The sequence below is a fragment of the Argopecten irradians genome, chromosome 2 (assembly GCF_041381155.1).
Source record: "Argopecten irradians isolate NY chromosome 2, Ai_NY, whole genome shotgun sequence".
Taxonomy (NCBI): domain Eukaryota; kingdom Metazoa; phylum Mollusca; class Bivalvia; order Pectinida; family Pectinidae; genus Argopecten; species Argopecten irradians.
In genome coordinates this window covers 52,688,810-52,703,827 of record NC_091135.1, presented here as the reverse complement: position 1 = coordinate 52,703,827, position 15,018 = coordinate 52,688,810, and the positions used below count along the sequence as shown (strand labels likewise).

The following is a 15,018-nucleotide window of genomic DNA, read 5'->3' as shown; positions in this document are numbered from 1 at the left end:
ACATAGTATTTATAGTGAACACACTTACAACAAATGTATGGTTCTAACATAGTATTTATAGTGAACACACTTACAACAAATGTATGGTTCTAACATAGTATTTATAGTGAACACACTTACAACAAATGTATGGTTCTAACATAGTATTTATAGTGAACACACTTACAACAAATGTATGGTTCTAACATAGTATTTATAGTGAACACACTTACAACAAATGTATGGTTCTAACATAGTATTTATAGTGAACACACTTACAACAAATGTATATGGTTCTAACATAGTATTTATAGTGAACACACTTACAACAAATGTATGGTTCTAACATAGTATTTATAGTGAACACACTTACAACAAATGTATGGTTCTAACATAGTATTTATAGTGAACACACTTACAACAAATGTATATGGTTCTAACATAGTATTTATAGTGAACACACTTACAACAAATGTATGGTTCTAACATAGTATTTATAGTGAACACACTTACAACAAATGTATGGTTCTAACATAGTATTTATAGTGAACACACTTACAACAAATGTATGGTTCTAACATAGTATTTATAGTGAACACACTTACAACAAATGTATGGTTCTAACATAGTATTTATAGTGAACACACTTACAACAAATGTATGGTTCTAACATAGTATTTATAGTGAACACACACTACAACAAATATGTATGGTTCTAACATAGTATTTATAGTGAACACACTTACAACAAATGTATGGTTCTAACATAGTATTTATAGTGAACACACTTACAACAAATGTATGGTTCTAACATAGTATTTATAGTGAACACACTTACAACAAATGTATGGTTCTAACATAGTATTTATAGTGAACACACTTACAACAAATGTATGGTTCTAACATAGTATTTATAGTGAACACACTTACAACAAATGTATGGTTCTAACATAGTATTTATAGTGAACACACCTTACAACAAATGTATGGTTCTAACATAGTATTTATAGTGAACACACTTACAACAAATGTATGGTTCTAACATAGTATTTATAGTGAACACACTTACAACAAATGTATGGTTCTAACATAGTATTTATAGTGAACACACTTACAACAAATGTATGGTTCTAACATAGTATTTATAGTGAACACACTTACAACAAATGTATGGTTCTAACATAGTATTTATAGTGAACACACTTACAACAAATGTATGGTTCTAACATAGTATTTATAGTGAACACACTTACAACAAATGTATAGTTCTAACAAATAGTATTTTATATAGTGAACACACTTACAACAAATGTATGGTTCTAACATAGTATTTATAGTGAACACACTTACAACAAATGTATGGTTCTAACATAGTATTTATAGTGAACACACTTACAACAAATGTATGGTTCTAACATAGTATTTATAGTGAACACGCTTACAACAAATGTATGGTTCTAACATAGTATTTTATAGTGAACACACTTACAACAAATGTATGGTTCTAACATAGTATTTATAGTGAACACACTTACAACAAATGTATGGTTCTAACATAGTATTTATAGTGAACACACTTACAACAAATGTATGGTTCTAACATAGTATTTATAGTGAACACACTTACAACAAATGTATGGTTCTAACATAGTATTTATAGTGAACACACTTACAACAAATGTATGGTTCTAACATAGTATTTATAGTGAACACACTTACAACAAATGTATGGTTCTAACATAGTATTTATAGTGAACACACTTACAACAAATGTATGGTTCTAACATAGTATTTATAGTGAACACACTTACAACAAATGTATGGTTCTAACATAGTATTTATAGTGAACACACTTACAACAAATGTATGGTTCTAACATAGTATTTCTAACATAGTATTTGAATTCCCTGTAAAGGTTCCTGTAAGATATTTGTAATAATTGTATAACAAAATTATACATGAACATTATGGGGAATATTTACACATTGGAATGACTTTAATATAATTTGCCGAAACCTGTGGACAGCTATATTTCTAAGTTTACCCTATCTGTGTTGTATTTCATTGTTTCATATTACAGTACACTGGTTTGGTATTACAAGTGGCTAAGAAGATACAACTCAACATGTACATACAGCCCATCGGTGAATTTGAGTAAGTTATTGTGCTATGTTATTTTAACCCAGTAGTCAGCCATGCCACTGTCCTACATGCATTGTGATGGACAGTGCAATATCATGTGCAGTTTGATTGACAGCTGACCAGCAGTACCAAGTATATGGCATGGTGTTGTCCATCTGTTGCCTAGCCAGCATCAATAGTTTCCAACACGAAGATCTACCATAAATGACCTTGATACTCCTTCAAGGTCACAGGAGCCAAACAGGCTAAAATCCTAATAAAATTATCAATAAGCAATATACCAAGAAAAATAATATGAATAATATGAATAATATAAAGTAGATAGGCAAGCATTTATGCCTTCATTAATGTATATTTAAGCTAGTATAAAAATATGTATATCAAATATTGCATCATAAATAATTGATTTTTATTTTTAGTTATTATAAAACATTTATTTGTTTTACAGAGCAACAAAAGATATCACACCTGTTTTTGTGCCACTTTTCTGGGTTAACGAGGTAAGATTGACTGTCATTTCATCCTGATTTATCTCCATGTTGTGGAGATATACACAACTATATCTTACTCCTACTACACAAATTTTTAGGTCACCTGAAGTCTCAGGTGACCTATTCTAATCGCCTTTTGTCCGTCGTCGTCCATCGTGCGTCGTGCGACGTATGTCCGTAAACAATTTACATTTTCGACTTCTTCTCCAAAACTGCTGAAGCAATTTCAATGAAATTTTGCACAAACCTTCTAAGGCATAAGGCCAATCAAAATTGTGAATTATATGGTCCCCATCCCCCAGAGAGCTATGGGAGGGGCCAAAAGGGGTAAAATTGACTAAAATTTCAAAAATCTTCTTCTCCACTCACAGATGTGATGGAATTAAATACTCTTCATAGATAGTAAGGTCCTAAGGTCCTTTACACAAATTGTGAATTATATGACCCTGGGGTCTCAGGTTTCCCCCCTGGGGAGGGGGTTAAGTTTACTATAGTTTATATAGGGAAAACACATTTGTGAGCATTTTTTGCTCAATTTTCGTAGAAAATGAGTTAAACTTGTTTAGAATTATTAGCCTGAGATAACATTTTAATGTCATATCTATATTGGTCCTGGTCAACCCCCTCAGGGTAGAGGGGCGGGGCCAAAAGGGGCAACTAGGCTAAAATTTTAAAATCTTCTTCTTAAATACTGGAAATGGTAGAATCAAATACTTTTCATAGATGGACAGGTCTTAATGTGTTTTATGAAAATTGTGAATTATATGACCCTTGGGTCTCAGGTTTCCCCCTGGGGAGGGGGTCAAGATTACTATAGTTTATATAGGGAAAACACATTTTTGAGCATTATTAGTCATTATAATAGGAAATTAGTCAATTGTAGTCAGAATTATCCCTATGTGATAGCCATTGAATCTTATTAACAAATTTTCCATGACTGATCCCCAGGGGCCTTAGGGGCGGGGCCAAAACAGGTCAAATAGGCTAAAACTTCAAAAATCTTCTTCTGAAATTCTGGAACTGGTAGAATCGAATACTCTACATAGATGGAAAGGTCTTAAAGTCCTTTACAAAAATTATGAATTATATGACCCTGGGGTCTCATGTTTCCCCCTGGGGAGGGGGTCAAGTTTACTTTATAGTTTTTATAGGAAAAATACATTTATGAACATTATTTGCCTATTTTTCATAGGAAATTAGTCAAACTGGGTTAGAATTATTAGCCTGAAATAGCATTTTAACATCAAATCCATATTGGTCATGGCCGACCCCCAGGGGCCAGAGGGGCGGAGCCAAAAGGGGTCATAATGGTAATTTCAAAAACCTTCTTTTTGAATTCACAGAATTGATGGAACCAGATACTCTTGATAGATTGGAAGGTCTTAAGGCCCTTTACAAAAATTTGTGAATTTCATGGCCCTGGGATCTCAGATTTTCCCCTGGGAAGGGGGTCAAATTTACACTAGTTTATATAGGAAAAACACATTTAGGAACATTATTTGCTTAGTTTTCATAGGAAATTAGTCAATCTGGGTTAGAATTATTAGCCTGAGATAGCATTTTAACATCATATCCATATTGGTCCTGGCCGACCCCCAGGGACCATAGGGGTGGGGCCAAAAGGGGTAACATTTCAAAAATCTTTCTTCTGAATCCACAGATTTGATGGAACCAAATAATCTTCATAGATTAAAAATTCAAATTTATAAAATAACTGACTGACTTCAAGGGCCTGATGGGCCAATATATAGTGTTTATATGCATGTCTTTGTTTCATTCTGTATCTGAACTCAGGTGACCGCTAAGGCCCATAGGCCTCTTGTTTTATGTAACAATATCTTATAGTTTAAATAGGGCAGAGGATACGAGTTATTTGGAAAAAAAAATCATTGTATGGACTGAATGGTTTGTGACACCCCCACCCCTATTCCATCAAAATTTCATATCTCTTCTATCCTGAAAACATTCTGGCAGATATATATATAGAGACTTTAACATAGGAGCGTTGTGATAGAGATCTATGTACCTAATGGATAAATAAATACAAAGTGCACTAATGAAAATTAAAATAAATTTAGGGGTAAATTTTGAAACATTTTCCAAACTTTTCTTCATGTGTCATAGACCAGTTGATTTTCTCATGGAAGAAAGAACGGTGTTCAGAGTTTATAAAAGGACATTCATTGGACACTTTTTGGGTCTAAAATGGTCTGGTTTGTTAACATGGCAGTGGAACGTTTCTGTAATATCTGGTATTTTGGCTATTAAAACTTTGATTCTTGTCATTTATAGGAGTTGTCTTTCCTTGTCTAGGTCTTTTGTAACATATTTCTTACAACTTGATGGAAAGTTGATGTCTGCGTGAAGTGAGGCAGTTACTTGGTACTGACACTGTTTGACCATGGTTTTCTTCAGAGACTCTGGCTTTTTTACAATATCAATATCTGACAAAGTCACAATTCCATAAATGACTACAGATTGTAATAAGATGTTGAACACAAACAAATTCAACAATTCATATTTGTGCAAAACATTGATAACCAGATTTTAGGCAACATCTAATTTTTGGTTTAGATGTAAATATGAAAGATACTTTTTAACTGAGAAACTTTGGTTATGATTGAATGCATGTTTATTGTGAGTTGTTCCTCAGACATACCTTGTACTCAGATGGAGGGTAGATAATTACATCATGATCTCTCTTTGTTGTCTATAATTATATAATAATGATGCTGTGATGAACCCTTTACAGACCAGGGTAAGGGTCACACTACAGTCTGTAGACCTTATGTTAGGAGTTGTAATTAGAAACATCTTTATTAATTACATCACAGAAGATAATGACCCTGTTATATCTGGTAACATCATTCCTCTATATGCCTCATTTCATTACATGTACCTGGTAACCTAATTTCGTAAGATTTATATCTCTGAAAAAAAATATTATGTTGCCTTTAAACACAATATTACTGATTGATGAACTTTTATGCCCTGCCATGAAAAGATCATATAGTTTTACCACATCCGTTGTGTCGTCTCCCATCATGCCTCGTCTTGTCTTGGCATATAAGGTATGCTTCATAGATTTCAAATTTTGCATCCTTCTATTAAGAGTCTTTCCCGTTTCCCTTTTCTTCCATTCTCCACCTCTAAGTCTTCCATTGGACAACCACCCTCCTCTGTATTCCTACCTCTCCCCGTTTCTTTCCCTCTTGTAACCAATTACTATCCCTTCTTCTCCCTTCCACTCCTTTTCCATCTCCCCCAATCCTCTCTTCCTCATCCTCATTCTCACTTCCCCTTTCCCAACCCCTCCATGCCCCATTATTTCCTTCCTCTACCTCACCCCTCTCATCTTTTGTCCCTACCCCTCTCCCCACCTGTTTTATATCTCTGTTCCCCACTCTTTTAATTAATCCCTGCCCCAACAACTCACTTTTCCCATCTTTCCCTTACTCAACCATTTTCCTAACCAAACCAGTTCATCTCTCCCACCCCATTCCTACCCCTCTATTCCCCTTTCATCCCTCCCTTCCTTTCTCCCACCCCATCTTCACCCCACTGTTCCCCTCCCACCCATGCCTTCCTCTCTCCCACCCCATCCCTACCCCTCTATTTCCCTCGCACCCCTTCCTTCCTCTCTCCTCCCATCCCCACCACTTTGTTCCCCTCTCACCCTCCCTTCCTCTCTCCCACCCCATCCCCACCCTTCTGTTTCCCTCTCACCCCTCTCTTCCTCTCTCCCACCCCGTCCCTACGCCTCTATTTCCCTCGCACCCCTTCCTTCCTCTCTCCTCCCATCCCTACCCCTTTGTTCCCCTCCTGCCCCTCCCTTCCTCTCTCCCATCCCATCCCTACCCCTTTGTTCCCCTCTCACCCCTCCCTTCCTCTCTCCCATCCCTTCCCTAGCCCTTTGTTACCCTCTCACCCCTCCCTCCCTTCCTCTCTCCCACCCCATCCCCCCCCTTCTGTTTCCCTCCCACCCCTCTCTTCCTCTCTCCCACCCCATCCCTACCCCTTTGTTCCCCTCCTGTCCCTCCCTTCCTCTCTCCCACTCATCCCCACCCCTCTGTTCCCCTCCCACTCCTCCCTTCCTCTCTCCCTCCTTCACCCCTGTTTTTAAGTCTGTGGGTGACTCATCATTTCTAAACCATCTACAGAACATCTCCATCCAATGACAGTGTGTCAGCAGTAAAATGATTTCCCTAACATACCTTCTGCTTATCTCTCTGCAGACTATATACTCATAACAACCTACACTTATCATAACTCTTATTTTTTTTCACCTCTTCTACAGAAATCATATCTGTATTTTTTTCTACATCATTAAATTATTGAGATAAGAAGCACTTTTTTGCTGGTCCTGTGTTTTTAAGGTCGTGTATTGCTGGATGAGTGAAGCTTAAATCAACATCATCTTTACGTATTGGAAATTCCACTAGTAAATCTTGCTTTTGGTGCAGATTTTTATCACAATATTTAGATGTTTCTTTCAAAAATATTTCTAGATACTTAAAAGAATAAAGATGAATAGACATTGAGGTAGTCCATGGCTATGTTAATAGGCCAGTGGTTACAGAATGGTTTAATGTAGCTACCTCTCTACTATGATAGCCACTGGGTTTAGGTGTCTGACATTCTACCACTCTACAACTAAACCTTCACCTCTAGGTTTAGGTGTCAGACATTCTACCACTCTACAACTAAACCTTCACCTCTAGGTTTAGGTGTCAGACATTCTACCACTCTACAACTGAACCTTCACCTCTAGGTGTAGGTGTCAGACATTCTACCACTCTACAACTAAACCTTCACCTCTAGGTTTAGGTGTCAGACATTCTACCACTCTACAACTGAACCTTCACCTCTAGGTTTAGGTGTCAGACATTCTACCACTCTACAACTAAACCTTCACCTCTAGGTTTAGGTGTCAGACATTCTACCACTCTACAACTAAACCTTCACCTCTAGGTTTAGGTGTCAGACATTCTACCACTCTACAACTAAACCTTCACCTCTAGGTTTAGGTGTCAGACATTCTACCACTCTACAACTGAACCTTCACCTCTAGGTTTAGGTGTCTGACATTCTACCACTCTACAACTTAACCTTCACCTCTAGGTTTAGGTGTCAGACATTCTACCACTCTACAACTAAACCTTCACCTCTAGGTTTAGGTGTTAGACATTCTACCACTCTACAACTTAACCTTCACCTCTAGGTTTAGGTGTCTGACAATCTACCACTTTACAACTTAACCTTCACCTCTAGGTTTAGTGTCTGACAATCTACCACTCTACAACTTAACCTTCACCTCTAGGTTTAGGTGTCAGACATTCTACCACTCTACAACTAAACCTTCACCTCTAGGTTTAGGTGTCTGACATTCTACCACTCTACAACTTAACCTTCACCTCTAGGTTTAGGTGTCTGACATTCTACCACTTTACAACTTAACCTTCACCTCTAGGTTTAGGTGTCTGACATTCTACCACTCTACAACTTAACCTTCACCTCTAGGTTTAGGTGTCTGACATTCTACCACTTTACAACTTAACCTTCACCTCTAGGTTTAGGTGTCTGACATTCTACCACTCTACAACTAAACCTTCACCTCTAGGTTTAGGTGTCTGACATTCTACCACTCTACAACTTAACCTTCACCTCTAGGTTTAGGTGTCTGACATTCTACCACTCTACAACTAAACCTTCACCTCTAGGTTTAGGTGTCTGACATTCTAACCACTCTACAACTTAACCTTCACCTCTAGGTTTAGGTGTCTGACATTCTACCACTCTACAACTTAACCTTCACCTCTAGGTTTAGGTGTCTGACATTCTACCACTCTACAACTAACCTTCACCTCTAGGTTTAGGTGTCTGACATTCTACCACTTTACAACTTAACCTTCACCTCTAGGTTTAGGTGTCTGACATTCTACCACTCTACAACTAAACCTTCACCTCTAGGGTTTAGGTGTCTGACATTCTACCACTCTACAACTTAACCTTCACTCTAGGTTTAGGTGTCGACATTCTACCACTCTACAACTAACCTTCACCTCTAGGTTTAGGTGTCTGACATTCTACCACTCTACAACTTAACCTTCACCTCTAGGTTTAGGTGTCTGACATTCTACCACTCTACAACTAAACCTTCACCTCTAGGTTTAGGTGTCTGACATTCTACCACTCTACAACTGAACCTTCACCTCTAGGTTTAGGTGTCTGACATTCTACCACTCTACAACTGAACCTTCACCTCTAGGTTTAGGTGTCTGACATTCTACCACTCTACAACTAAACCTTCACCTCTAGGTTTAGGTGTCTGACATTCTACCACTCTACAACTGAACCTTCACCTCTAGGTTTAGGTGTCTGACATTCTACCACTCTACAACTTAACCTTCACCTCTAGGTTTAGGTGTCTGACATTCTACCACTCTACAACTAAACCTTCACCTCTAGGTTTAGGTGTCTGACATTCTACCACTCTACAACTAACCTTCACCTCTAGGTTTAGGTGTCGACATTCTACCACTCTACAACTAAACCTTCACCTCTAGGTTTAGGTGTCTGACATTCTACCACTCTACAACTGAACCTTCACCTCTAGGTTTAGGTGTCTGACATTCTACCACTCTACAACTGAACCTTCACCTCTAGGTTTAGGTGTCAGACATTCTACCACTCTACAACTGAACCTTCACCTCTAGGTTTAGGTGTCTGACATTCTACCACTTTACAACTTAACCTTCACCTCTAGGTTTAGGTGTCAGACATTCTACCACTCTACAACTGAACCTTCACCTCTAGGTTTAGGTGTCAGACATTCTACCACTCTACAACTAAACCTTCACCTCTAGGTTTAGGTGTCTGACATTCTACCACTCTACAACTTAACCTTCACCTCTAGGTTTAGGTGTCTGACATTCTACCACTCTACAACTAAACCTTCACCTCTAGGTTTAGGTGTCTGACATTCTACCACTCTACAACTGAACCTTCACCTCTAGGTTTAGGTGTCTGACATTCTACCACTTTACAACTTAACCTTCACCTCTAGGTTTAGGTGTCTGACATTCTACCACTCTACAACTAAACCTTCACCTCTAGGTTTAGGTGTCTGACATTCTACCACTCTACAACTAAACCTTCACCTCTAGGTTTAGGTGTCTGACATTCTACCACTCTACAACTGAACCTTCACCTCTAGGTTTAGGTGTCTGACATTCTACCACTCTACAACTTAACCTTCACCTCTAGGTTTAGGTGTCTGACATTCTACCACTTTACAACTTAACCTTCACCTCTAGGTTTAGGTGTCTGACATTCTACCACTCTACAACTTAAACCTTCACACCTCTAGGTTTAGGTGTCTGACAATCTACCACTCTACAACTTAACCTTCACCTCTAGGTTTAGGTGTCTGACATTCTACCACTCTACAACTTAACCTTCACCTCTAGGTTTAGGTGTCTGACATTCTACCACTCTACAACTAAACCTTCACCTCTAGGTTTAGGTGTCTGACATTCTACCACTCTACAACTTAACCTTCACCTCTAGGTTTAGGTGTCTGACATTCTACCACTCTACAACTTAACCTTCACCTCTAGGTTTAGGTGTCTGACATTCTACCACTCTACAACTTAACCTTCACCTCTAGGTTTAGGTGTCTGACATTCTACCACTCTACAACTGAACCTTCACCTCTAGGTTTAGGTGTCTGACATTCTACCACTCTACAACTTAACCTTCACCTCTAGGTTTAGGTGTCTGACATTCTACCACTTTACAACTTAACCTTCACCTCTAGGTTTAGGTGTCTGACATTCTACCACTCTACAACTGAACCTTCACCTCTAGGTTTAGGTGTCAGACATTCTACCACTCTACAACTTAACCTTCACCTCTAGGTTTAGGTGTCTGACATTCTACCACTCTACAACTAACCTTCACCTCTAGGTTTAGGTGTCTGACATCTCCACTTACAACTTTCACCTCTACCATTCTACCACTCTACAACTAAACCTTCACCTCTAGGTTTAGGTGTCTGACATTCTACCACTCTACAACTAAACCTTCACCTCTAGGTTTAGGTGTCTGACATTCTACCACTCTACAACTGAACCTTCACCTCTAGGTTTAGGTGTCTGACATTCTACCACTTTACAACTTAACCTTCACCTCTAGGTTTAGGTGTCTGACATTCTACCACTCTACAACTAAACCTTCACCTCTAGGTTTAGGTGTCAGACATTCTACCACTCTACAACTTAACCTTCACCTCTAGGTTTAGGTGTCTGACATTCTACCACTCTACAACTTAACCTTCACCTCTAGGTTTAGGTGTCTGACATTCTACCACTCTACAACTAAACCTTCACCTCTAGGTTTAGGTGTCTGACAATCTACCACTTTACAACTTAACCTTCACCTCTAGGTTTAGGTGTCTGACATTCTACCACTCTACAACTAAACCTTCACCTCTAGGTTTAGGTGTCTGACATTCTACCACTCTACAACTTAACCTTCACCTCTAGGTTTAGGTGTCTGACATTCTACCACTCTACAACTTAACCTTCACCTCTAGGTTTAGGTGTCTGACATTCTACCACTCTACAACTGAACCTTCACCTCTAGGTTTAGGTGTCTGACATTCTACCACTCTACAACTAAACCTTCACCTCTAGGTTTAGGTGTCTGACATTCTACCACTCTACAACTGAACCTTCACCTCTAGGTTTAGGTGTCTGACATTCTACCACTCTACATCTAACTTTCACCTCTAGGTTTAGGTGTCTGACATTCTACCACTCTACAACTAAACCTTCACCTCTAGGTTTAGGTGTCTGACATTCTACCACTCTACAACTGAACCTTCACCTCTAGGTTTAGGTGTCTGACATTCTACCACTCTACAACTAAACCTTCACCTCTAGGTTTAGGTGTCTGACATTCTACCACTCTACAACTAACCTTTCACCTCTAGGTTTAGGTGTCTGACATTCTACCACTTACAACTGAACCTTCACCTCTAGGTTTAGGTGTCTGACATTCTACCACTCTACAACTGAACCTTCACCTCTAGGTTTAGGTGTCTGACATTCTACCACTCTACAACTAAACCTTCACCTCTAGGTTTAGGTGTCTGACATTCTACCACTCTACAACTAAACCTTCACCTCTAGGTTTAGGTGTCTGACATTCTACCACTCTACAACTAAACCTTCACCTCTAGGTTTAGGTGTCTGACATTCTACCACTCTACAACTTAACCTTCACCTCTAGGTTTAGGTGTCTGACATTCTACCACTGTACAACTAAACCTTCACCTCTAGGTTTAGGTGTCTGACATTCTACCACTCTACAACTATCCTGAACCTTCACCTCTAGGTTTAGGTGTCAGACATTCTACCACTCTACAACTTAACCTTCACCTCTAGGTTTAGGTGTCTGACATTCTACCACTCTACAACTGAACCTTCACCTCTAGGTTTAGGTGTCTGACATTCTACCACTCTACAACTAAACCTTCACCTCTAGGTTTAGGTGTCTGACATTCTACCACTCTACAACTAAACCTTTACCAACTAAACCTTCACCTCTAGGTTTAGGTGTCTGACATTCTACCACAATACAATTGAACCTTCACCTCTAGGTTTAGGTGTCTGACATTCTACCACTGTACAACTAAACCTTCACCTCTAGGTTTAGGTGTCTGACATTCTACCACTCTACAACTTAACCTTCACCTCTAGGTTTAGGTGTCTGACATTCTACCACAATACAACTGAACCTTCACCTCTAGGTTTAGGTGTCTGACATTCTACCACTCTACAACTAACCTTCACCTCTAGGTTTAGGTGTCTGACATTCTACCACTCTACAACTTAACCTTCACCTCTAGGTTTAGGTGTCTGACATTCTACCACAATACAACTGAACCTTCACCTCTAGGTTTAGGTGTCTGACATTCTACCACTCTATACAACTTAACCTTCACCTCTAGGTTTAGGTGTCTGACATTCTACCACTCTACAACTTAACCTTCACCTCTAGGTTTAGGTGTCTGACATTCTACCACTCTACAACTTAACCTTCACCTCTAGGTTTAGGTGTCTGACATTCTACCACTCTACAACTTGAACTAACCTTCACCTCTAGGTTTAGGTGTCTGACATTCTACCACTATACAACTAACCTTCACCTCTAGGTTTAGGTGTCTGACATTCTACCACTATACAACTAACCTTCACCTCTAGGTTTAGGTGTCTGACATTCTACCACTATACAACTTAACCTTCACCTCTAGGTTTAGGTGTCTGACATTCTACCACTATACAACTAACCTTCACCTCTAGGTTTAGGTGTCTGACATTCTACCACTCTACAACTAACCTTCACCTCTAGGTTTAGGTGTCTGACATTCTACCACTCTACAACTAACCTTCACCTCTAGGTTTAACATTCTATCACTTCACTAACTCTAGGTTTAGGTGTCTGACATTCTACCACTGGTTTAGGTGTCTGACATTCTACCACTCTACAACTAACCTTCACCTCTAGGTTTAGGTGTCTGACATTCTACCACTCTACAACTAACCTTCACCTCTAGGTTTAGGTGTCTGACATTCTACCACTCTACAACTTAACCTTCACCTCTAGGTTTAGGTGTCTGACATTCTATCACTCTACAACTTAACTTTCACCTCTAGGTTTAGGTGTCTGACATTCTACCACTATACAACTTAACCTTCACCTCTAGGTTTAGGTGTCTGACATTCTATCACTCTACATCTAACTTTCACCTCTAGGTTTAGGTGTCTGACATTCTACCACTTTATAACAACTTAACCTTCACCTCTAGGTTTAGGTGTCTGACATTCTACCACTCTACAAACTAACCTTCACCTCTAGGTTTAGGTGTCTGACATTCTACCACTCTACAACTTAACCTTCACCTCTAGGTTTAGGTGTCTGACATTCTACCACTCTACAACTCTAACCTTCACCTCTAGGTTTAGGTGTCTGACATTCTACCACTTTACAACTCTAACCTTCACCTCTAGGTTTAGGTGTCTGACATTCTACCACTCTACAACATAACCTTCACCTCTAGGTTTAGGTGTCTGACATTCTACCACTCTACTAAGGTTTCTAGGTTTAGGTGTCTGACATTCTACCTCAGTAGACTATAACCTTCATCTCTAGGTTTTAGGTGTCTGACATTCTACCAACAAATGACCTTACAATCTAGGTTTAGTGTTACTTCATATATTTTCTACACTATACTGTACTGACAGACCTACTTATTTCCCTCTTGTATATACTAAAACAAGAGTAACTTATTTCCCTCTGTATACTGTCTAAACAGAAGTATTTATTTCCCTCTAGTATACTGTAAAACAGACTAAAACTAATTTCCCTCTGTATACTGTAAAACAGAGTACTTATTTCCCTCTGTAGTACCTGTAAACACAACAGAGTACTTATTTCCCCTCTGTATACTGTAAAAACAGAGTACATATCAGTATACTGTAAAACAGAGTACTTATTTCCCTCTATATACTGTAAAACAGAGTACTTATTTCCCTCTTATACTGTATAACATGTAAAAACAGAGTACTTATTTCCCTCTAAACTGTATACTGTAAAACAGAGTACTTATTTCCCTCTGTATACTGTAAAACAGAGTACTTATTTCCCTCTGTAACTGTAACTGTAAAACGAGACAGAGTACTTATTTCCCTCTAGTATACTGTAAAACAGAGTACTTTATTTCCCTCTGTATACTGTAAAACAGAGTATTATTTCCTCTGTATACTGTAAAACAGAGTACTTATTTCCCTCTGTATACTGTAAAACAGAGTACTTATTTCCCTCTGTATATACTGTAAAACAGAGTACTTATTTCCCTCTGTATACTGTAAAACAGAGTACTTATTTCCCTCTGTATACTGTAAAACAGAGTACTTATTTCCCTCTGTATACTGTAAAACAGTGTACTAATTTCCCTCTGTATACTGTAAAACAGAGTACTTATTTCCCTCTGTATACTGTAAAACAGTACTTATTTCACTCTATTTAAAACAGAGTACTTAAAACAGAGTATTCCCTCTATAAACTGTAAAACAGAGTACTTATTTCACTCTGTATACTGTAAAACAGAGTACTTATTTCCCTCTATATACTGTAAAACAGAGTACTTATTTCCCTCTGTATACTGTAAAACAGAGTACTCTGTATTGTAAAACAGAGTATTTATTTCCCTCTATATACTGTAAAACAGAGTACTTATTTCACTCTGTATACTGTAAAACAGAGTACTTATTTCCCTCTGTATACTGTAAAACAGAGTACTTATTTCCCTCTGTATACTGTAAAAACAGAGTATTTATTT

At 38.4% G+C, this 15,018-nt stretch overlaps 1 protein-coding gene across 1 annotated transcript in view; it reads left to right on the top strand.

The window, feature by feature from the left end:
• The window catches only part of LOC138315905 (lysosome membrane protein 2-like), a 50,321-nt gene that overhangs the window by 10,486 nt on the left and 24,817 nt on the right, over positions 1 to 15,018 (top strand). The window contains exons 11-12 of the mRNA XM_069257258.1: positions 2,060 to 2,133; positions 2,570 to 2,621. Coding sequence (XP_069113359.1) covers positions 2,060 to 2,133; positions 2,570 to 2,621 — 126 coding nt within the window. The remainder of the gene's footprint in view (positions 1 to 2,059; positions 2,134 to 2,569; positions 2,622 to 15,018) is intronic.